Source organism: Calonectris borealis, chromosome 10 (genome assembly GCF_964195595.1).
Source record: "Calonectris borealis chromosome 10, bCalBor7.hap1.2, whole genome shotgun sequence".
NCBI lineage: Eukaryota > Metazoa > Chordata > Aves > Procellariiformes > Procellariidae > Calonectris > Calonectris borealis.
In genome coordinates, this window is record NC_134321.1 from 9,040,859 (window position 1) to 9,062,820 (window position 21,962).

At 43.2% G+C, this 21,962-nt stretch overlaps 1 protein-coding gene across 9 annotated transcripts in view; it reads left to right on the forward strand.

Moving 5' to 3' along the window:
* Positions 1–21,962, forward strand: part of CADPS (calcium dependent secretion activator) — a 223,783-nt gene that overhangs the window by 159,102 nt on the left and 42,719 nt on the right. For 5 of the 9 annotated variants that reach the window (XM_075158712.1, XM_075158705.1, XM_075158706.1 and 2 more), the window contains 3 exons: positions 7,548–7,654; positions 13,348–13,504; positions 14,494–14,635. In XM_075158712.1, coding sequence (XP_075014813.1) covers positions 7,548–7,654; positions 13,348–13,504; positions 14,494–14,635 — 406 coding nt within the window. Of the gene's footprint in view, positions 1–4,757; positions 4,863–7,547; positions 7,682–13,347; positions 13,505–14,493; positions 14,636–21,295; positions 21,443–21,962 lie in introns of all 9 variants that reach the window. The other 4 variants (XM_075158703.1, XM_075158704.1, XM_075158710.1 and 1 more) reach the window with 3 other exon arrangements.

The window sequence follows — 21,962 nt, forward strand, 5'->3', positions numbered from 1 at the left end:
ATGAGAAGTGAAGGAGACGTGGGGATGGAGGCAGCTCTCGCCTCTCTGCTTGGTGCCAGGGCAGCAGAGCAATGGGGCACGGACTGCAAGCAGAAAGTAACTGGAGAGCAGATGGACTTGCTGAAGTCCTATTGCTCTGTCACCAAGGGAAATCAGCTACTCTTGGGCTATCTAAAAATGCTTGTCCGGCAGCCTCCCCAGCCCCTGTCCAGGGAAGCAGGGCTCCGGAGGCGCAGCATCTCACCACGCTGCGTCGCTGGCATGCACCACCCTCCCCGGGTCTGTCCCTCCCGGCCAGGCTGGCAGGGAAGCCTGACTTCCCTCCAAAATGCACCCGGCAGTGGTGCCGGGGTGGGTGCAAAGCCGAAACCCAGTCAGTGCGGGGTCAGTGCTGCCTACGGAGCAGCGAGGGGGACCGAGCGCAGCGGCTTCGGCTGCGTTAGCCTCAGCTGGCACCGGCCGTGGAGCATCTTGCACGTAGCGCTCGCCCCAGCAGGCATGGCAAGCGTCCTCAGCCAAGGAAGTGGGTGCAGAAGAGGTCGGTTTTTGACTAGAGCAATACAACAGGTTGTTAAGAAGCAGTGGTATTTTTCAAGGCATTCGTACTGGCCCTTGTCACAGTCCCCGTGCTCACTTTATGTCACTCGCCTTCCCTATTTCTGGATCTCAGCCTGGGAAGCTCTGTGCACATATCCGTAACTCTTAGCGAGTGCACTGAAGTACCAGGGGCTGAGCTGCCTGTTGATTAACCTGGTCCGAGACAAGGAGAGGTCCTGTGTGATTTGTCAGCCCAGCCGCTGCTAGGCAATCACTCCCAGCATTTGTGATAAACCACAAAGCTTTAAAAAAAAAAAAAATTACATTCCCCAAATAAATACGGATGCAAAATGTATGAAAACATCAGTCTTTGTATGCAGGAGCGGAGACTGAAGTCATTAATCAATCATGCACTTTAACTCAGGCATGACTACAACCTGTATTTGTGTGCTGCTGAACTGCTCCTTTATTTGTTTCATTCCTTGAAATGGCATTCGGTTGTGTTTAACGAAGAATCGTTACACAGCTTTTGAGGTTTCCTCTTGCCCTTTCAAGGGCAGCGTTTAGAGCAGTATCAAAGTTATTACAAGATCTTCAGAAATCACGAAGATGTGCATTGTGCCATTATCTTTCTACAAGTCTCTTACCAACTGCAGAGCAACTTGCCGCCTGAGGCATGAGATATAATTCAGATATGCAAAAATTCCTCACTAAGCTGAATAATCATCAGGAAGTCAGGAGATCAGTTCTCTTTTCAGTATGTTGAGTTTTGAGAGCTGAAGTAGGGTCTCTTTCTGAGTTGGAAAAAAAAACATTTCTATGGATTTTTCTTAGTTTTAAGATAACACGTCTTATTTTGAAAGAAAAAATGGTATCACTGAAATCCCTTTCAGATACACGCAGATTCATTTCACGAATATAATAAAAGGCTGCTTTGCCTTGTCCTCAGGCTAAGTCCATTATTCTTTATAGTTATCTTGAGAACAGCAGCTCTTTTTCATCATTTTCATGATTGGCTTGCAAATGAACGCACACATAACACTTACATACCAAAGCCTTTGGCAGGGGTCGTATATTTTTAATTATTACGAGGAAACCATTGAATCTGTGGCTACGCTTTTAAAAAATATGAAAAGTCAACAATACTCTTCTCCTATTGCAAGTGTAATTCTCACTGTTGCTGATGTGTTAGAAGCCCATCTAGCAGAAATCATGATGCGGAGTGAGAAATACGTAGTTTGAAAACCTTCCAGTCCGTAAAGAGTCACACGCACTGAATTGTATACAATATACATACCCAAAGTAGCACAGATTTTTTAATATACCTGTTATACTCGTTGCAGCCTGAAGCTTATTGCAAGCAAACCCCAGAATTTGCCAAGTAATTCGAGTTTCTGCAAGTATTTATTTGCAAGTATCATGCAGAAGTGTATAAACCTTTGGCAGAAGTTTGTCCAGGAAAGCACTTTGTCAGGTTGTTAGTAAGGAAGAAGCTGCTCCTACCTCTGATTTCAGTGATAGAGGTGTTTAAATCTTATCCGTTTGACACACGTGAGCAACGAATACAAGAGCATTTCTGATGCTAAACTGGCTGTGGCGAGGGATTAGAGAGGAAAAGGACAGGGAAGAAAGAAAACCCGCCACACGCTGCAGCTGATCGCTGGCAAGTGCCGTAAAACCCATCCAGCATGACGCATCGCCCTCGCTCCAAGGGAGCCGAGACGCCCGTGAAAGGGACCTCACGTTTCACCTCCGAGACCTGGACCCAGAGGAGCGTAAGCTCCAGCGCCTCACAGGGCACTGCAGTCACGGCCCCATTTGTATTTAAATTTACGGATTAAATTAATCACTTTTCTTAGCCAGACCTTCATCTTTTAAAGTTTCCTGCAATAAAGAGGCAACAAAGAAGAGTGTGGGTCGGGGCTCACGAGGAAGGGAGAGAGCTCTTCCCCTCTCTCCTTCGGCTCCAGGTGGTTTTGCAGCCATCGTGCGAGAGCCTTGGATTTGGGTCTGAAAAATTTAAATGAACAAAAGAGCTGAATATTTGTGCAGATTGGACCAGATCAGAATTACATCAAGAATTTGTTGCTTAACCTGCTGTAATCCCTTGTGGAAGCTTGTTTCCAAGAGCGGGTGGCGGCGGGGAGGTGCCAGGGGTAGGGGGCTGGGGGGGATCTCTCGCAGACCTCCCGGAGGAGCGGAAGCCACCCCGGGGCACAGCGCTGACAACCGCACAGCGGGAGCCTCCTCCAAGCTGTTTTGTACGCGCTGCACTAGCGATTTGTGAAGTCCCGGTGCTGCTGCATCTCTTGCCTCTTCCTCCTTTTCCTTCTCTGCTAATGACCTTTCCCTAGGACAGAAAACGTTTGCACGAGTCAGGCCCATTTGACACTACGGGGTCTGGATGTCCGTGAAGTCCGAAATCTGTTTTTCGATGGGTAGCTGTTGGCGATGCAGGGGCTGGACTCGCATTTAAGGGTGCTTGAAGGTCGCAGTGCTGAGAGGCGTGGCAGGATGCAGTTCTGGGGTGCAATTTTCCCCTGGCTTTGACACTCTTAGGAGGAGCTCGCTCTCTTTGACTCTCCCAACTCCGGAGCCCGACGGACTCCCTTGGGTGGCGAGGGGTTCCCACCACGCAGTTGCCAGGTGCGGGTGGGAGGAGATGTGCAGTCCCCTCTCCCCACGGTCCCTTCCCACGCAGGGACCTTGGCACAAATTGCTCTCCATAGTGATGGGCAGTAACATATTCATCCTATATGTCAAGCTCAGGAGCCGTCAATGAGTAGCCAAATTGAATTCTTGCTTATGTTTTAAATTAGAGTAAAAGTCATTAGGCCAATGCCCAAAAAGCAGTTATTTTGTCACTTGAGGCTGAGAGGTTTGTTTCTGGGGACAAAGCCACCCTTGGTAAACACTGAACAAGGATCAGGATGACTTCAGAGATGAACAAATAGATTTGCTTTTCCTGTTATCAGAAAACAACAACAACAAAAAGGCAGAAACCAGTAGCTTGAATCTGAGAGTCTGAATTAAATCATTATACAGCTTAAAAGACTAAAAATGCGTGTGTGTGTGTGTGCCCCCGGGCACATTGTATGTATGTTTATGTACGTATGTATATCTATCTCTGTGTATGGAGAGGGGAACCAACCTAAGTCATACTCTTTAAGTAATGCTTTACTCGAATATTCTTTATTATACTTTGATAAGTGTTATAATTCTGTGAGAATTAAAAGCAATCAGAAATCTACTTTGCACAAGCCAACCGATTTTTTTTTCCCCACTGGAAAATGCAAGCAAAATGGCAAGGACTTTTGGCAATAGAATGTCCAGATAAATATGCCAGATTCCTTGCAAATGGCATTATTAAAAATAGTCACAATGCTGCTAAAAACTGTTATTAAATGGAATAGAAACTATTGTGTTAATATATTCATAGTATATAATTTATTCTGAGTGTATGTAAAAGGAAAGGCTATTTTCTTTGAATTTTTCCTATGCTGATATTGTAAACTATATGACAGATGGGTCAAGTCCTGATTGCAGTATTCTAACATTTGGAATAGCAAGTAACATATTTGATAGAGCTGGCAAGTTTTTATATATGATTCAACCCAGAATATAAAAGCCACTAGAATTCCAAGTTGAAAATAATTAAATGAGCTGGAAACGATCAGGAACCACACATTTTTAAGTGACAGATTTTTTTACATGTTTAAATTGCACAAGAATATTTTATAGCTCCCTTTAACCAACAGTGACGTTTAATTCTAAAATGTGTAATTGATATTTGCAAAGCAATTAATTCCTGTGGCTCATTATTCTATTGCTAAATGTACCTAAGCACTGGGGCACTGACTTAAAGTCATTCTTTTTACTTCACCTTTGCTGAATTCCAGAGTTTTAACAGAATTATCCTATTTCAATTTCCTCACGTGGCTGCATGAAGTGCAGTTTCATACTTGTGTTGAATTTTTAACTTTCTGATTGCACAGTACCGTAGGATGTTCAAATCTGCTGACTTCTAGAATATGTGTTGTCAGATGGTGTCATTACCGTGTAATACTTCAAGTACCGATAAGCAAAAACCCAGCAGCTTATTCCATTTGTATTTGATCATTTCTGCTTATGTTCTTTTCGAAGTTTCCATCTTTTTGTCACTGTTTATGAAGTCATTTGTCTCTTTACTTTTGGCGTCTCTCTCCGTCATGCACAAGCAGCCCGTCCGTCCAAGCCTAAGCCACCGGCTGGGCCACCATCATCTCCTCAAACGCAGACTAACATGATAAATCATATGCTCAAAGGCATGGCCAAACAGCCGCCAAGTACTGTAATAGTCTTCCTTCCTTTTATTCAGTGGTTTTCTAGTCTAGCAGTTGCTTGTGTAGTAGTAGAAAGCTAGTTCTCATGTGCAGCTTTATACAAAATACCTAGCGCGATGTGGTAGGTTTTAGAGATTTAGAGGTAGCATTTATTTCAAAATGTCCACATTTTTTTGTCTAGCAATGTCTGACATATGCAACATTTTCAAATATCAACGTCAGCACAAAATAACATTGTTGTTGCATAACATTTTGCATGAAAACTATAAATATGTATGAGCTTTACATGATGTTGGATGAAATGTTTGATAAGTATATCGTATACGTTTCATGTAACTGTCAGTGCTCCAGCTATCTTAGCAGAATATTCTGATGTATAGTAACTTAACCAGGGAAATATTTAAAATAAGAAGAAAAAAAATTAAGATTGACATCTGCTGGCTGCCAAAGTTGTATAAGCATCAATATTTTCTTTAAAGACAGCATCTCTGAGCAGTTGTTCTTATTAACACTTTTGTCTTTTAGTTGTATTTGAGAGCAGATCAGTGTTGCAAATGAGAATGGGCCTGATGCTGCTCTGATCAATGGAAAAGCTTCCCCTTGGCTTCGGAGGTGCAGAAACAACCAGAGCTTACTAAGGGACGTGTCTTTGGACTCCTTTTGCACAAAAGGAAGAAGTTTCTCCTCCTTTTAGTCAGTGAGGTGCTGGATTGAATAGGAGAAAGAATGAGGAGCCAACCAGCAGTTCTCCAATTTCAGTATTTGCCCAATAAATAACGTTAAGGAGAACCTGGATAGTTTTTTGTTTCAGTGATACAAGAAATGAAATGAAACTGGAGAAGAAACCCCCAAGGTCCCTATCTGTGGCATAAATCAGCAAAAATGTAGAGATCATTTGCATGGTGCTTTACCATGTTGCATCTCTCAGCCGAGCTGAGCACCTGCAATGCCAGATTTCAGCTGACCAGGTTGCTGAGCTCCTCTGAAGACCAGCCGTGTACCCCTCGCTTGGCCGCTCAAATGTGGCTGCTCTGAAAAATGTGGCTTTCCTTTTCATGGGAAATTTATTACCTGTGAACAGGTATTCAGGGAAAACCGGGAGCAGGCAAGATTTTGAGGTGGAGAATTAAGTCCTCGAAGTTCACTGAGCCTTCAGCACGGCAGGGATTTCTCCCCAGATGACCCAGTAGAGCGGAGCGGTGCCGCCTGCGTGCAACCACAAGTTTCTGTCCCATCAGTAAAGAAGACCTAAACACTAGCAAAAAACTAGTGCGTGCAGAAGGCTGGAGCGAGATGCCCAGCCAGCACCTTGCCTGTCGGCACGACCCAAGCTGCTGCCTTAGCTGGGCTCCTGTGGAAATCCCAGGGTGGTTGCTAGTAACGGCGCGTCAGTGCACGCACAGCTAGCGTTTTGCTGTGTTGGGCACATACGGTCTGTTGTACACTGCTAATTGCAGCAGAACAATTTGGCTATTTGGTTTTGGTTTTTTTGGTACTTCACCCATTTATGAAATCTCCAGCTTTAATATCATGGATGCAGAGGTATGGACGTTGGTGCAGAGGTATAAATTGGCTGGTGTAGCTACTAAAGCACGATGCCGTTCTTTGCCGTAGCTGCAGTAGAGGGCCGGGATTGGCACCCAGAGTGACACGTCTGCGGTTAACGTGGTGACGTGCTGCAGCGTAGGTGGATGCCCGGGCAGCAGGTCTCCTGCTCTGCTTCTCCTCAGGGCGACCATCGCAGGGAGACTTTGCACACCTCGGGGAAGCGAGCCGCGGTGTCAGCTCATAGAAACCCCCTCGGCTGCACCCAGCCAGCTCTGTCGTTCAATGAAAATGTGATTAGTTTATTTTTCTCTATATTATTTCTAGTTAAATACTCTAAATGTTTCAGACTGTTACCACCTCGGATGTTAAATATCTTATTAATAATATAAATTACCTAGAAGAACATAATTTAATTATTTTTAAAAGTCTTCAGAAAACGCTGCAAAATGGCTCTATATAGCTAAACACCAAGCTCCAGGATTTAAGCTCTTTGGTTTGTTTGCGGGGTTTTTGCTGTAAAGTTGCATCTCTTTTCCCATATAAATCTTACCTATGAACACCTAGTGGGATTTACCACTTTCCACTCCCTCCAGCATGCGTAACTCCTTGACCCTTCTGGAGTTAAATCCTGGAGCAAGGCAGACCTGCAATTTTTGCTTTCCGTAGCAGGTGACATTTAAATTGCTCGAGTCTGACAATTTATTAAAAGTACAGGCAGATTTGTTTGAATTGATCTTCTTAAAAGAATTTTAAAATAATATAGACATGATTTCTGTAATAGCATCATCTACATTGAAGGATACATATTGTTCGTATATTAGTGGCCAGATGCTGTCTTTAGGGAATGCGATGTTCTTATTTGAGCTAATAAAATGCCGCCATCTCACCATAAAGCAAAACAACTCTGACAGCATTGTGAAATTTGGAGCTGGAGCACTGTATTTTCATAGTATAATAACGAATGTGGCTTTCTGGTTTGCTCAGTACTAATTATATAAGCATTTAACATATGCATGAAAAGATCTTTAAAGCTGTAGAATATTATGGGAATTTTTTTAAAAAAAAAAAATTTTAAAATAACTTACTGTACGTCTAGCTTTTCATCCTGCCTCCCTTTTAACTCGAGTTCTTGTACTACAGAAAATGTAGGCCGGTTAGTCACACCAGCTAAAAAGTTAGAAGATACAATACGTCTGGCAGAATTGGTAATTGAAGTCCTACAGCAAAACGAAGAACACCATGCGGAGGTGAGCAGCGGCACCCTGCGAGGTCGTGTCCCCCAGGTCTTCAGCAGGCGCCGGTGGCTTGCTGGGAGCTTTGTGTATTTGTGTGATGTCTTCCCAACTGCTGCTGGGTTATCTTCTTTAAAAGCCAAAAGTATTCTTAAATAATGGTGCTCGAGTGCGAGGAAGGCAAAGTACAGTTCAGGAAGATTGCTTTTGCAGAGGGGAGGGAGGGCTAAAGGAGGAATTAATTAAGTTAAGTTCTGCTCTCCTCTACGTCAGTCTCCAGCCTTTCATACAGCGCCAGCAGGAGCCGAATCTGGCCAAATATATTCACCACCAACTACACGCCAGAGCACGCCTGTCCACTTTTCAGAAAGGTCGTCTTTCCGAATAATGTCATGTGTTTGTGCCTCCAGACAGCATTAGCGGGGTCCCTGCAGCAGCTTACCGCTCCTGCCGTCCAGAGCTGTAGCAAGGAAAACCACCACAAAAAAAAAGAATTCTTTTTTTGTCCCTTTCTGAGCATTCAGGTTGTTCCCAGGGGTTTCCCTGGGCCCCTGCAGTACATCATTAACTCACCTGGTTTCCCCTTGGCCTCTTCTGCCTTGGCTTATTGGGAATACCTCAGTTATTAGTCAGGGAGGTTAGGATGAATTATTCTCTGTTACTCATTACTTGGGTTATTTAAGGCCTAATACAACTGCTCTTAACTCTTCAAAGCACTTTAATGGACAGATTCATGTTTTAAAACCACTGAAACCATGTCATAGTCAAATATAGACCAGAAAACCATGAGGCTTGATCCTGGAAACACTTGACCCACAGGCAGCTGACATTGCTGGCTGTAGTCCCGCGCTCAGCACGTCGGGACATTTCTGCCCGAGCAAGTGACGTTGCGTACCCATGTAAGTATTTGCAGGATTGAGCCCTGAGTTCTCTATAAATCTGGTGCTTTTGGATACGTATTGAAAAGCTAATAGTTTTAAAATTCAGAGTGAACAGTTATTGTTTATGACTGTAGGTAATGTAACACTGATTCACTATTTTCTCTTTTCCTTCCCATTGATATATATACTCACTATATTTTGCATTAAGAGCATTTGATAAATAATTTCACAATCACCTAAAAATCATTCCAGTGTATATTAAATTTGCAGTATAATTTAACTTATTGATAATACACAACAATCCACGACACCCAACTAATGCCTGATTGCATATTTAAATTTCCTCCCTGTTTTTCTACTGTTCATTCAATCTTGGATGATCCTGGCAGGGGAAAGAGGTATGTGACTAAACCGAATGAAACGAGTCACTCCTGTCATATTTCGTGCATGCCCTCTCAGTGCCATGTTTCCTACTGGGATTTTACCCGGGTTGCCCTCGCTTCCGTAACTTTGACCGAGGAATGTAACAGCAACTTCGAGTCGGCTGCTTGCGGAGCTGGTAGCCTGACACAGGAGGGTAAATGTGGCATAGTAGTCCGGTCCATGCATGTAGCAATGGGTATATTTTACGAGCGCTGCAGTTACATCCCAACACAACCCTACCTGCCTGGACTCTCTCCTCAGCCTGTTGTTACCTCTGTCGTTTTGCATTCACCCGACCTCTAGTACACTGTGGTGGAGGTGGACTAAGTACTACACGAGTGCCTAGAATGGTAGTGGTCTTCCTCTGGTTTTGTCTGTATGTGCCTTGTACTGGATATACAGTATTTATATGTAGAGAGAGAATATACGGGGTGAGGAGTGAAATAAACTTCATTTTTACGAAAGCGAGGGGGTGCTCAAGAGCGCTGCGCTTACGCATGAGCTGTGATAACCTGTCCGAGGATAACGAGTGTTTTATTCCACTCATCACCAGCACAGGCTGGATGTACAACCAGCCGGGAAGGAACTGTTTTTAAAATGCAGGTTATTTTGAAAATAGTAGACTTCTGAAGGAAGCGGTTGCAGGGCTGGGCGCGTTCCACCAGCCACGCTGCCGAGATCCTCACCGGGAGGAAGACTCAAAACTGTTCTCCAGCATCTTTTGTGTCACAAGGTTTTGATTAGAGACAGAAGGTTAATGCCAACATGGATAGGAGGCGTCCCGGTCCCTTGTTCTGAAGGATGACCTGGAAGGGTGAAATTCATCTCTCTCCAGAAGCCCGGCACGCTGTGGGTACGTTACTGAGTCCCTGTCCTCAGGGTGGCTGTGGCATTTCAGCAGTGTGCAGGCAGTTGGCCAGCTCTCTGCACACTTTGAATTGCACCCGAAGGAAGAGAGAGAAGAGGCTGGGTGGTTTATCACTGATTTTTATTATGCATTGTAGCCACATTATGCTCTTACTGTGCAATGAGAATTGCTGAGGTATTGCACTTTTTTTTTTTTTTCCCAAATTATTCCAGGTGAGGTTTTTTTGACATGTTGTCCATTCACCTGGAGAAGGTTCAACCTGCGAGGTGCGACTCTTTGGTCTACTTTGGATGTTCAGCAGAAAATTAAATGGCACCACTTACTGAAGAAATGCCTTAATTTACTGAAAACCAACAGTTTTTGCGATTAAAACATGCCCCTTTTTTTCCCACATGGACATCCAGGCAGACTCGCTGGTGATAACCCAGGAAATAATACTCAGAGCATGGAAAATATTCAAAAAACATTACAACAGAAGTACCGTGTCTAGTCAGTTGGGTTTGTCTTACCCCTAAGAGAGAAGCAAACCAGCGCAGGCAGAAATGCAGCAGAAACCGCGTGCCTACGACTGTAATCTGTGAGAGCGGGAGGTCTCTGTCATTGTGTCATCTCTCCCATCAGATGTCTCCCAGCTCCCCTTCCCTCTCTCTGGATGGCTGATGACAAATGCCAGAGACGATGCCATTCACCTATTTTTAAACTTGGGTTTTCTCTCTCTATGTATACGTATGTGTATATGTATATATGTATTTTAACTCCTTGAGGTCATACATATATACATGTGTATCCATGTGTAAAATATACAATAATAGGTGTGTTTGGCTAGAAAGCACACTTTTTTTTCCCCTTTACATTGTGTTTTAAGCAAAGCAGGTAAGTAGATGGTAAATAAATGACATGTTACCATCTTGAAGGAGATTTTCAAAGTACGGTGTTACCGCTCCCACCGCAGGAAGGTCCTGCTCACCGAGACTAGGGAGGAGGAGGTTGAGGATCCTGACATAAGTTAGAGACTTACGGAGCTAAAATTTGACTTTTCCAGCAAAAGGGAAACTGTGACTGGTTTGGGCATACTTTTTTTTCTACAAATGATCACATGCTTTTCTTCATAATTTCTCTTAAAAATAGCATTTTTTTTCCTTTTTCATGGAAGCAGGTTTTTATTGCAGGACTCTGAAGTGTTTATGTTGGGATTTGCTGCAGAAGGTATTCTTTGGCCTCCCCTCTTTTCCTTCCCCCCCCCCCAAGTGCCGATTGCCGTTGGTCCTTCACACGATCGCTCTTTGCCCGCAGACCTGTGGGCAGTGTCTGATGGGGACGCAGCGTGGCAGGCTCTTGGCAGGCAGAGGCACAGCCAGAGAAACCACCTCAGCGCAAGGACAGCCCCGGCATCCTTGAAAACCATGGACGAGCGCTGCTAATTTGAAGAGGACCCTCCGCAGCCCGGTTGCTCAGCATCTGCTCATTTGCCACCTGCGCTTTGGGGAGAAGATTTGAGCGGGCATCGGGACCAGACCTGAGTCTTGATGTTTTCGGTTCCTGTGTGGTTTTGCAGTGGTGCAACACCACCCGAGGCGGCACTCCCAGGCGTCCGGCCCCACGCTCGGTGGGACACCAGCAGCAGAGGTGGGAGGAAGAGCTGAAGAGCGTTGCCACGTGTCCTCAGCCCTCTGGACCCCCTCGCTCCGCTTTCGGCTTTTCCAGAGTAACAACTCTGCAAATGCCCAGGGCCACCGTCACCGCTGCCCCTGAGCTCTCCAAGCACCCCAGGGCAGGTGTTGCTGCAGCGGTGCCCGACGGCTTCCTCTGTGTGCGTGGGGCTGGGGGCAGTTTGCAGGCGAAGGAGCCCGGTGTAGCCGCCTTGCCCCCACGCCATGACCACAGGACGCTGTAACCTGCTGGTGTTGCTGCTCCGGGCACCGCATTTGCCCGGCCTGCCCCTGGGCACACCGAAGCCGTGCCTTCACGGCACAGCCCAGCTCGTCCACACCCTCACCCCCGTGACAGAGCAGGCCCGATACTAAGATTAGTTTGAGGGTTATTCGGTTATTTTGGTTATTTTACATCTTGGATGTGCTCTGGGCGCACAACGCCATATCCATGTCTTCACAGCAGTTTTATATCAACTCACGGAATAGTAGCAGGGCAATGTCAGTCTGCTTTATATTTTAGGGGAACGAAGGAGTGGAAATAGTCCCAAAGACCCCCTGCTGATATCACTGGCAGCTGAGAAGTCAGGCTAAAATACGAAGAATTAAAGGGGAACTTGGCAGTAACCTGGTTTTGGGGCACTGCTCCCTCTCCATGGCTGAGTAAACCAGCAACTGGAGTTGTGCTCTGCACATCAGCGCAGTTCTTCATCAGTGAATCAAAACAGAACCCGGAGAAAATGAAAGTCCATTCTGCTTATTCATGTCTGCTAAAATCTGCAAAAAATACCACTCCCTGACTGGCAATTCCTCTTTGAACTGATTCATCTATTCCCAGTCTTTTCCGTTTCATCTCCAGTCTTGAGCCTATGCTAGAGGTTTCTTTTTCTTGCAAAGTGCTGGAAAGCTGTTTCTTAGGTCCTTTAAGTCACTGAGTAATTTCCTATCACTTCAGAATGACAGCACATGGTCCTAACGACAGCACTTCTCATATTGCATGTTCCCAGCCAGAAGTGATTACTAAACACGCATGCATGCGTTTGCAGCATTCACATCTGAGCCATGTATGATGTGAATGTCACGTCAGAGAGCCCGTACAGTGAATTTTAAGGACCCATGTGCATGAGAATGAGTTACTTCACTGATATTTTTTGGTTTACAAGTTTAGATATATTTTTTTCCTGCCTCTGTGAAAATATAGGCTTGCCATAGATTTTTTTTTTTTTATCTTGGCATGTTGATAATAGAGCTTTGTAATCGGTTTCCTGATCAGTAGCGTTATGAAGGTGGTAGTGTGTTTCTATGGGTGTGTGTAGCTAACTATGTAAAATGAACAGTGCTGTAATAACTTTTATTGGTGATGCTTGAAATATTTCTAAAGGAGAGTGTGAGTGATTTAGGACAGATTTTAAGGTCTTAGGCTTCTAGTTTTTCAAGACAAATAGAAGTAGTGAATCCAAATAAAATTTAAACTGTTGAAAAACACAGGAGAAAACCCACAAGCACAGTGAAGAAACTCCCAAATTTCTGTACTGTAGAATAAGAATTAGTTGATTTTTCTGATAATTAGCATAATTAAAGATGAATGAAGTCATTTATTGTAAATTGAACAGACAAAACCTTCTCTGCCACGTTACAGCTGCGTGCCTTTACGGTGGAGCTCCGAATAGATCCTCTACAGGAAATCTTTGTATTAAAATAGCAGTGCCTAATTCCTGTGATTAGCACTGTCTGTGCAGGCTAGCACTTTAAAGCACTGTTCTCTTTACAATAAAGGTAGTTTCCATGGGATGCACTTTTTTTTTGAGATATGTGGCCTAACATCTTTGCCTGTGCTTTATTAGAACTAACATACTTCTTTATTATCTTTTTCTACCAACTCTGAAGGCCTTTGCTTGGTGGTCAGACTTAATGGTTGAGCACGCGGAGACCTTCCTGTCACTGTTTGCAGTGGATATGGATGCTGCGTTAGAGGTGCAACCCCCAGACACCTGGGACAGCTTTCCGCTCTTTCAGCTTCTAAACGATTCCCTCCGTAGTGACTGTATGTATTGTATTTTGATCATTTCTTTTTCAGTGGGCGGCTCAGGTTACTGATAATACTTTCAGCCTCTCTGTACTGCACAGAGAACTGAGATGGGTAGAGATTTACAGTACATACTCTTTTAGCATCAGCTTGATTTTGTTCCATTTCCACTAGAAAAAAAGCACACAGACACCCCTTAAATCAAATGCCTCAGTCGAAGGTGAGAAGTTGAACTTTTATTTTGCTTCATCTTCTCAAGTCTCTTGGTAATGGCTGCCTGATACGCAGGGAATTAGGTACTCTATCTCACTGTCATTGAATGTGTGTATCGTTTATATGTATGTACTGCATTTATTTAACATGGAGTAAAACCGTCCCTGCTTTAAAAGATTTTATTTAAGGGAGGAAAATATTAAAGTAAATGGAAGCAGGAGTAGTTCAGAAGAATAGTGCTTTGTGAAATAAGACTCTTCTCCAAAGCGCATGGGCCCATGCCCTCAAAACCCATGAGGATTTGGCACTATCCCCAGTGGTCCTGCCGCTCCCCGGGGCAGAATTGACGTTGCCTTCAATTAGGTCCCAGACCAGGGCCCTGGTTAGTTCTCTACGACCACATAAAAAAGCCAGGGACTCATCCTCAGAGAACAATTTCCAGCATCACAGTAGTGAGTAACCAAAGAAGAAATGATTCTCCTACCTACAAAAGCCATAATGTTTGCCATGCTGTATTTCTTACACCCATTTTATTCACAGGAAGTAATAATGTATTTGTAAGTTTGACATGAATGGAAATGAAGATTCATTGTCTGTTTGTTTGTTTGGAGTAAGAAGCCACTCCTGCTGTCTCTGTCGTGAGCATTGGTGCCTGCTGCCAGCTCCTGTTATGTTCTTGAAGTTTCTTCCTGTTCGCTGACAAACTCGTTGTGTAATGAAGTGCCACACTGTGGTTTGTTACAGAGGTTTTAGTAACAGTAGTGTCTTACTATACTTTTATTTATCTATTCTAGATAATTTGTGCAATGGAAAATTCCACAAACACCTCCAAGACCTGTTTGCTCCACTTGTTGTTAGATATGTCGATCTGATGGAGTCCTCAATTGCACAGTCAATTCACAGGGGCTTTGAGCGGGAGTCATGGGAGCCAGTAAAGTAAGGAAACCTCCTTTGATACAATCGGAATTTGGGTGCAAATGGATGGAGATTCATACAGAGATGAATTAGCAAACATTAGACTGGACATGCAGAAAGTGCTTTAGATTTTATAGTTTAATGCTAAAAATAGAAGGCCGGATCTCTTCAGGGTTTTCAAGTTAATGAGGGAAATGGTATTTACTTTTTGAAATGCATTGCTGCCTCCGTTTGAACCGTGTGCCTTTGGACATGGAAGCATGAAAATGTGAAAACCTTCTTAGCTGGCATGGCTTTTTGGATCCCGTTCTAAAAGGCCTTTTCCGATGCTGCTTTTGAACTCAAATAGAACAAAAAACCTCGCTTCACTGTGTTCAGTCCAGCCCTATAACCTGTGTGAGTCATTGCTGTACTTATTCTTCCCAACACTCATTTTTTCCACCCACCCCGCGGAGGGACAGTGCAGCGTTGTGCTTCTCGCGTCAGCCCCGCGGCTGATGGCTGCACGTGTCCCCGCGTCCCAGGGCAGCTCTGCCGGGTCCCAGCTCCCTCGCCTGTAGGGTTAGGCGTGCAGAAACCATAGCGAAACACAGGCGAGATGATTCAAGCAGAATCAATTATTACATTTGGAGAACTGGGAATTTACCAGCAAGAAATGAGTAGCCTGAGAGAAACCCAAATTGAACTCAAGAGCTGGTGAATGATAAAAATGTGGCATGTGCTTTGGATTACTGTTGTTATTTCACAGGTTTTGAAGCATTGCTGAACCCTGTCATGCTTGCTGTAAAAAGCCAAGTCAGATCCTACGAAGGAAAAGAACTGACTTTTCCTTCTAATAGAGGTATTAAAAGAGAAAGATCGACCCCTTGCAAACAGCATGTGTCTGATGGTGGCGCAGACAGGGGATTCGGACCAGGTGACCTCTGGAAAGACAATTTTCCCTGCTTTTTTTGTGATTCTCTAGGCAAAGTTAAGTGGCACTGCACTCTCAGAGGTTGCTGTATAAAAGAACGTGTGGTCTTTCAGGGCTTTTCACACCAAATATGTTCCGTTTACAAGGAAAAGAGATTTTGTTCGGCAGCCAGCCTCCCATATGCAACCTGGAGTCTGAGTACCCAGGTTTTTTCCTTTCTTTCTTGTGCATCCTCAGCATCCGTAAGGATTCTGCCTGCCAAATCTCAGGCCTTTTCTTGACACCTGATCATCCCCTCTGTTTTGAGTGGGGTTAAGTGGCTGGCATTCAGGATTCTCTCTCACTTTCCATTTGCTGTCTTTGGTCTGCAGGCTAACAGGATTAAAAATCCTAAAAAATCTTGTTTCAAATAAGCAGATGTGACCCAGAAAACATAGAAGAAATAGATCTTTCGAGTAGGAGAATGCCATTTTTACAGCCACTCCTTCAAGCAGAATTGCACTTCGAAGTTAGCATTAACTTTCGTTTCAGAGCTCTGCTGTAGTAATGAATATGTTTGTATTTCCTTGTCTGTTAAGAAACCGAGGCAGTTAACTCTGCGTACCTGTCCACCTCAGTCAAGAAGTCAATAAGCAATTCGTTCTGCTTTTTTCTTTTGTCAGAAGCTGACATTGTTTTGGCTTTTAATTACTTTTGTAGCTTAACTGTAGATGTCCATAAGTGCTTGGCTGTCGTACTTGCCTGCCAAAATGCTTTAACCCTGGATGTGCCATTATCTATCATTTTCAAGTTATCTTTGATAGTTATAAAAGATCTTTTCTTAGTTCTCTTGTAATGGTTATTCCCTTCTGAAGTTCCAGTTACAGAGTGCTCTGAGCGTTGCAGTTTCAAGCGAAAGCCCAGGATGGACTGTCTGTCTTACAGACTTGGGTATTTAAAAGATATCTTCCAGCAGGAAAGTGGGTGCCTTTCACAAAAAGCTTGTGTCCATCTGGTGAAAAGATGCACTCCGGGTTTTTTTTTCTTCACTGGTTGGTATTTTGTTCTTGTGTCTCGCACACAAAAGTGCGAGTTGCAAATGCAGGCTTAATGCGATGTGACCCGGCGAAGGAAGATACCAGCGAACGCGCAGAGGGTGGCACGTACTGTGTAAGGGGAAGGAGGGGTGTCGTTCCATAGGATCTGTTCCTATGACAGCTTGGATGCGCTGTTCAGAACTACATGTTAAGGCATCTTCATCTTTTGCCTCCTGGGCAGACCACCTGCTCCTCTTTGTCTGATCAAGAGTGAACTTGCAGAAAAACTCAGGTCAGAGACTTATTTTGTTTGATTTGCTCTCATGTATCTACCTCCTTCTGCCCCCACATGTCCATACTGCAGCACAGTTGAATTTTTGGCCGTTGATTCTCAGATAGTTTGAACCCATCCAAGTCATGACCTTCCATTGCCGCCTCTCCAGCAGAGCTTTTTGGGAATTGGGAACACTGCAGTATGTTTTTCCGTGGCTTTCCTCTGCTTTGAAGAAGGGCCTTCAGATTGGCCAGAAACGTGGCTGTCCGTTCCACCGAGCTTACCGTTGTCCTGCTTTGGATCTCTACAGTGAATTGTGAGAAGGAAATCTCATTATCTCCTGTTAACCAAGAAATTATTCCACAACACAGAGTCTTTTGAAAGGGTTTCTCTATGCTCGTGCTTGCGATCAAGGCTGAAATATGTAGCCCTCCATAACCTGACCAGATGGCAGTTTGCAAGCATGTATTTCTTCTATTTTCATTGCCGAGTACTCTGCACCTTATGCTACAAGGAGTTAGGTATAGAAATCACAAACAGTGAGAGAGATACTGTTAAGTATTGAAAACATGGGGGGGAAAAGCATCGATGTAATGTGCTCATGAGGGCTATGTAATCTGCCTCTGCAGAGCTGCTGAGTTTGCAGGGGGTCCGTGCCCTATAGCTAGAGCAGCTGGTGTGCTTGTATGCATCCACGCAGAGAAATGTGGAACACTTGTCCTTCGCACAGTCATCCAAATACGGAGGATACAGAGTAGGTCTGTTCTCTGGTGAGTTGAGAGGTCTTGGAAAAGTAGGGTTTGCGATGGGTTTTTTTTCATGCTAGCTTCTCAGAGAACGCTGATTTATCTTGCAGCCAGCAGACACGTACGTGTGTGTGTGCGTCTCTGTGTGTGTGTCTGTGTTGAAAGATCTTTTTGAGCAAATGCTAAAGCCGGTGCAATGACAACAAGTTTCAATCGCTTGGCTAGGACGTTACTCATTGACCTATGGCTGTCTCTACCGCACTGTAGTCCTGGCTTTAGCATCTATTAATTGCTCCCTAGCCCTTTGCAAACTATTTATAAATGTATCATTAATATAAATGTAAGAACTTGAACAGTATGATTATACTAATCATTTTATAAGGTTGTACTACTATAAAATGCTAGTGAAAAATGTTTCCCCTTAAAAGAAGCACCATTGTAGTGAAAATGAGTATTTTTGTTACTATTCTGGGTGTCAGTCAGAGGAAGAGCACAGATTTGACTGCCTACTTCACTATCAAGCTCTTTGCTTCACATCAAGGCTTTTATGAAAAGATTTGTTCTTGAGCATTTGCTCAGCCTAGGCAGTAAGGTTGTAAGCATTTATAGTGATGGAAGAGACAGGCGTTTGCATCTTCCATCACTAAATCATTTCAGGCATCCCATAGGAACTGAGCGTTTAAGTATGGACAACGTTCTCGTTTAGCTCTATTCTGAAGCCGAGAGACAGCTCAGTAAAAATACTGTGATTTTTCTGCCCTCCTTTCAGTACTAGGGCAGCTCTACAGGAGCAGCCCCTGTGCAATTGGACTTGTTTTCTGTGATCGGTGCTACAGTACAGTGTGCGTGTTGGGATGTTGTCCAGGGGTATGTTGCCAGTCTGTTTGCACTGAGAATTTCCCAGCAGAGAGTTCAGGTGAAAGCCATTTACACAGTTACCAGACACAAACGGGGGTGAATCGGAAGAAGCCAAGAAAACGAGCAGTTCGGCTCCAGTGTGCGTCTTTTATCAAACGTATCAGGATCCAGTCCTGAAGCTGAGTCGTCTTAAATCAGACAGCCCTCATCTTGTTGATGCAAATGCCCACATTCCCTGCCTGATGGCTGAGGTTATATTTAGTCATCTATATTAAATAGGCATGGCTGGCTTCTAGAAACAGTTTCTCATCTTGGACCTGTAGTTTTATGGTCTGAGCAACTGCAGGCTGGAACATTTGTTGGTAATATTAATCATTTTTTACAGGTCTCACTGCAACTGTTAGTCAGATAATTAGATCGGTTGAACCTGCAAAACTGTGCATGTCAATTCAGGAGAATATTTTTAAAATTAGTTACTGTATGTTAACATAATATACTCCATTATTTTGCTGTTTTGTTTTGTTTTAAGAGTACTAACTTATTCTTGCAACATATCCTTGCATCAGCAAAATAATGTGTTGTATAAAAGAAATATGTTTCCGTGTGAATATAGTATACTGTTTACTCTAGAAGTCATATTTTATTAATACAGTGTTTTTATTAATATAACACTGTCACTTCTTGAATTTTAATATTAAAACCAAAGGTCCTCTGATTTATGTATTTACCATCTGGCTAAGTTATTTAAGTTGCTTTTCCTTATACATTTATATGTTGTCCACCTCTTGCTATTTCTTTATTTATTCCATATCAGTATCTAACCACATGCACTGCCATTTCTGAAGATTTAACACTCTCTCAATCACTATGGAGTCTGTGTCTCATTCAATAATCATATCATCTTAATAGCAGATACAGTATGAATGGAAACAATTGACAGCTTTGTTACGTTAGTAAGTTCTCATATCTGCTTACTGCCTAACAAAGAGAACAAGCAGATAGCGTGAAATCAAATCTACTAAGAATCACAGTCACAAAAGAAAACAAGAACGTACTTTTTTTTTTTCACTAGAAAAAGACTTCGGATTGTGGTTTTCCTCCCCAACAGGGGATTTTATTCACAAAGGGCGAATGAGGGTAAAGTCTATTCCCTAGGACTTGCCACCAATGACAAGCTGAGCTCTTGCAGAGATGTGGTTCAGATCTTCTGTTGCGTTAGGAAACATTCATTCAGTATAGCCAGCTCAATTCCATTACTTTGGGTTTTGATACATAAAACTTGCAGTAAGAAATGGAGTTCAAAATAAGACTCAAGGAAGTTGCTAAGATTTTAATATGCCTTGAAAGACATAGTATATAATTTGATAGTTTTCCAAGAGTCCAGATAATGCTGCCTGTACAGTAACTAATTTAATCCAGGGGAATGGGAGAGCCCTCCTAAGGTGGCATGTCCTGGTGCGGTCGCTGAGAGCAGGAAACGTTGAACGCTGAAGCTGTGTCCATGCGCATCAATAGAAAAGCTTCCAGTAGCTTCAGCAGTGCAGGGTGAAGCTGAAATCCTGAAGTCCTGATTCCATTTTCACTGAGCCCAAATAATGATCAGGTGAAAACAGTGTAAAAGGATCTGGTTTTGTTCCTCAAAGGGGACTGTAAAACCATCTATGGGTTGTGTCCCAGTGTGGCATGCAGCGTTCCTGGATTAAGGCAGAAACAAGATATACCTCTGAAACTGGCTTCTTACCTGAACCAGGAAAATGGGAGTTGGGTAATTGAGTTCTATCTTTTGCTGATTCCCAAATCCCATGACATTTTTATTTTGCATGTAAAATATAATGGTGATGAGATACTCATTAGAACAGAATTAGACCAATTATTATCTAGAGACCTAGCACACTAAAATACGTCAGGGTGTTTTGCAAACTTTGGGCATGTGGTGCTTGTTACACCGCACATTGTTTCAGGAGAGTACGTCGCATTAATTAATACACTAGCCCACTTTTGAAAGATCTCTATTTGCATAACCGTTGCATGTCTGAAAATATTTATTGAAGTCATGATGCCCAAGTACGCATGCTTCATAAATTAACCTTTGAATGTCTTAATCACCCCACGGTCCATTTCCAGTCAAGAAATATTCACATACCAGTCCTGGATTTATTAAGTGCAGTTCATTTACAGTGCACATATGTAGAGCTGGGCAACCTGCGGCACCCATTTTCTCCGCACCCAGGAATGCAAGTGCAGGATCAGGGCACGAGTCTTCACTGAGGAGGAACCTTGTGGTTCACCATTTCATTGCTCCAGATTAGCACATCTTCGTTATTTGTAGAGTACAAAATCAACAGAGAGGTTTTGGAGTGAAATCCCAACTCCATTGAATTTGGTGGCAAGAAAAACTCTTACGGACTTCTGCAGGGCTGGAATTTCAAACGCTCTGTTTATTGTTTTGAATCCCAATTCTCTAGTAGGTCTCTTAGTTTAGCTCTTCCATCCAGCCTAACTGAGTGCGTAAGAACTGAGACTCACTTCCTTACCAGAGAGATTTTTCCAAGTAATCGCTGCTTTCTGCACTCTGAAAGGTGGAGTTATTTTCTGTGAGTGTTTGAGTGCTCTGTTAATTTGCTACTTTGTGATTCTTCTTCTTTTCATTCTGTTGTTTGGTTTTTTTTAAGTAACTTGCTTTTTATTGCAGACTGCAAACCCAGTACACTTAAGCTTCCATACTCATGCTTCTTTCTGAAATGTTTTGCTTTAGTTTTTTAACTGTCGTCGTGCTGTGAACTTTGCAGATTTGTTTATGAGTGTCACGTGCTTCTGCCACATCTGCATTGTCACTGTTATGGTATTTTTTCTTTCTGTCTGTTTCTTCCACAGGAGTTTAACAAGTAATCTGCCCAATGTGAATCTACCAAATGTGAATCTCCCTAAAGTACCAAATCTACCAGTTAACATCCCGCTAGGCATCCCACAAATGCCTAGCTTTTCTGCACCGTCATGGATGGCTGCTATTTATGATTCTGAGTGTGTATTCAGTTCAAATTAGATCTCATTTAAATTTAAAGTAATCTTGGCATGGATATGTATTGTTTGTTTCTGTGCATTATAGAAAACTTTAAAGAGTGATACAGTTAATTAGACGTTTTCTGAATGAGACACTAGTGAATTTCTGGCATGTGTCTTTTGAGGGGTTTTTTGTATAAATCTTGAAAATTTGTCGTACTCCCACTGAGAGTTTGAGCAAGTATCTTGCTTTACAAAATAGCTGTCGACAACGGGACCTGGTCAGAACAACATACGACCCACAGAGCTTATAATGTGATATTATGTGTCTCAGCAAAGAGTTTTGTCCAAAAGAGAAGATGAACCAATTTCAATGCCAGTCAACTAATTTCTGTGGACCAGATGTAGATCTAAAAGTGAATTTTATTTAACGGAAGCTCCGCATTTTCCAGATAATAATTTTTGTCTTGATTTTGATGAAACAAAAAGAGAAACACCCTGCAACAATTCTTATTCATGTCGGGGGAGGCCCCAGAGAGCA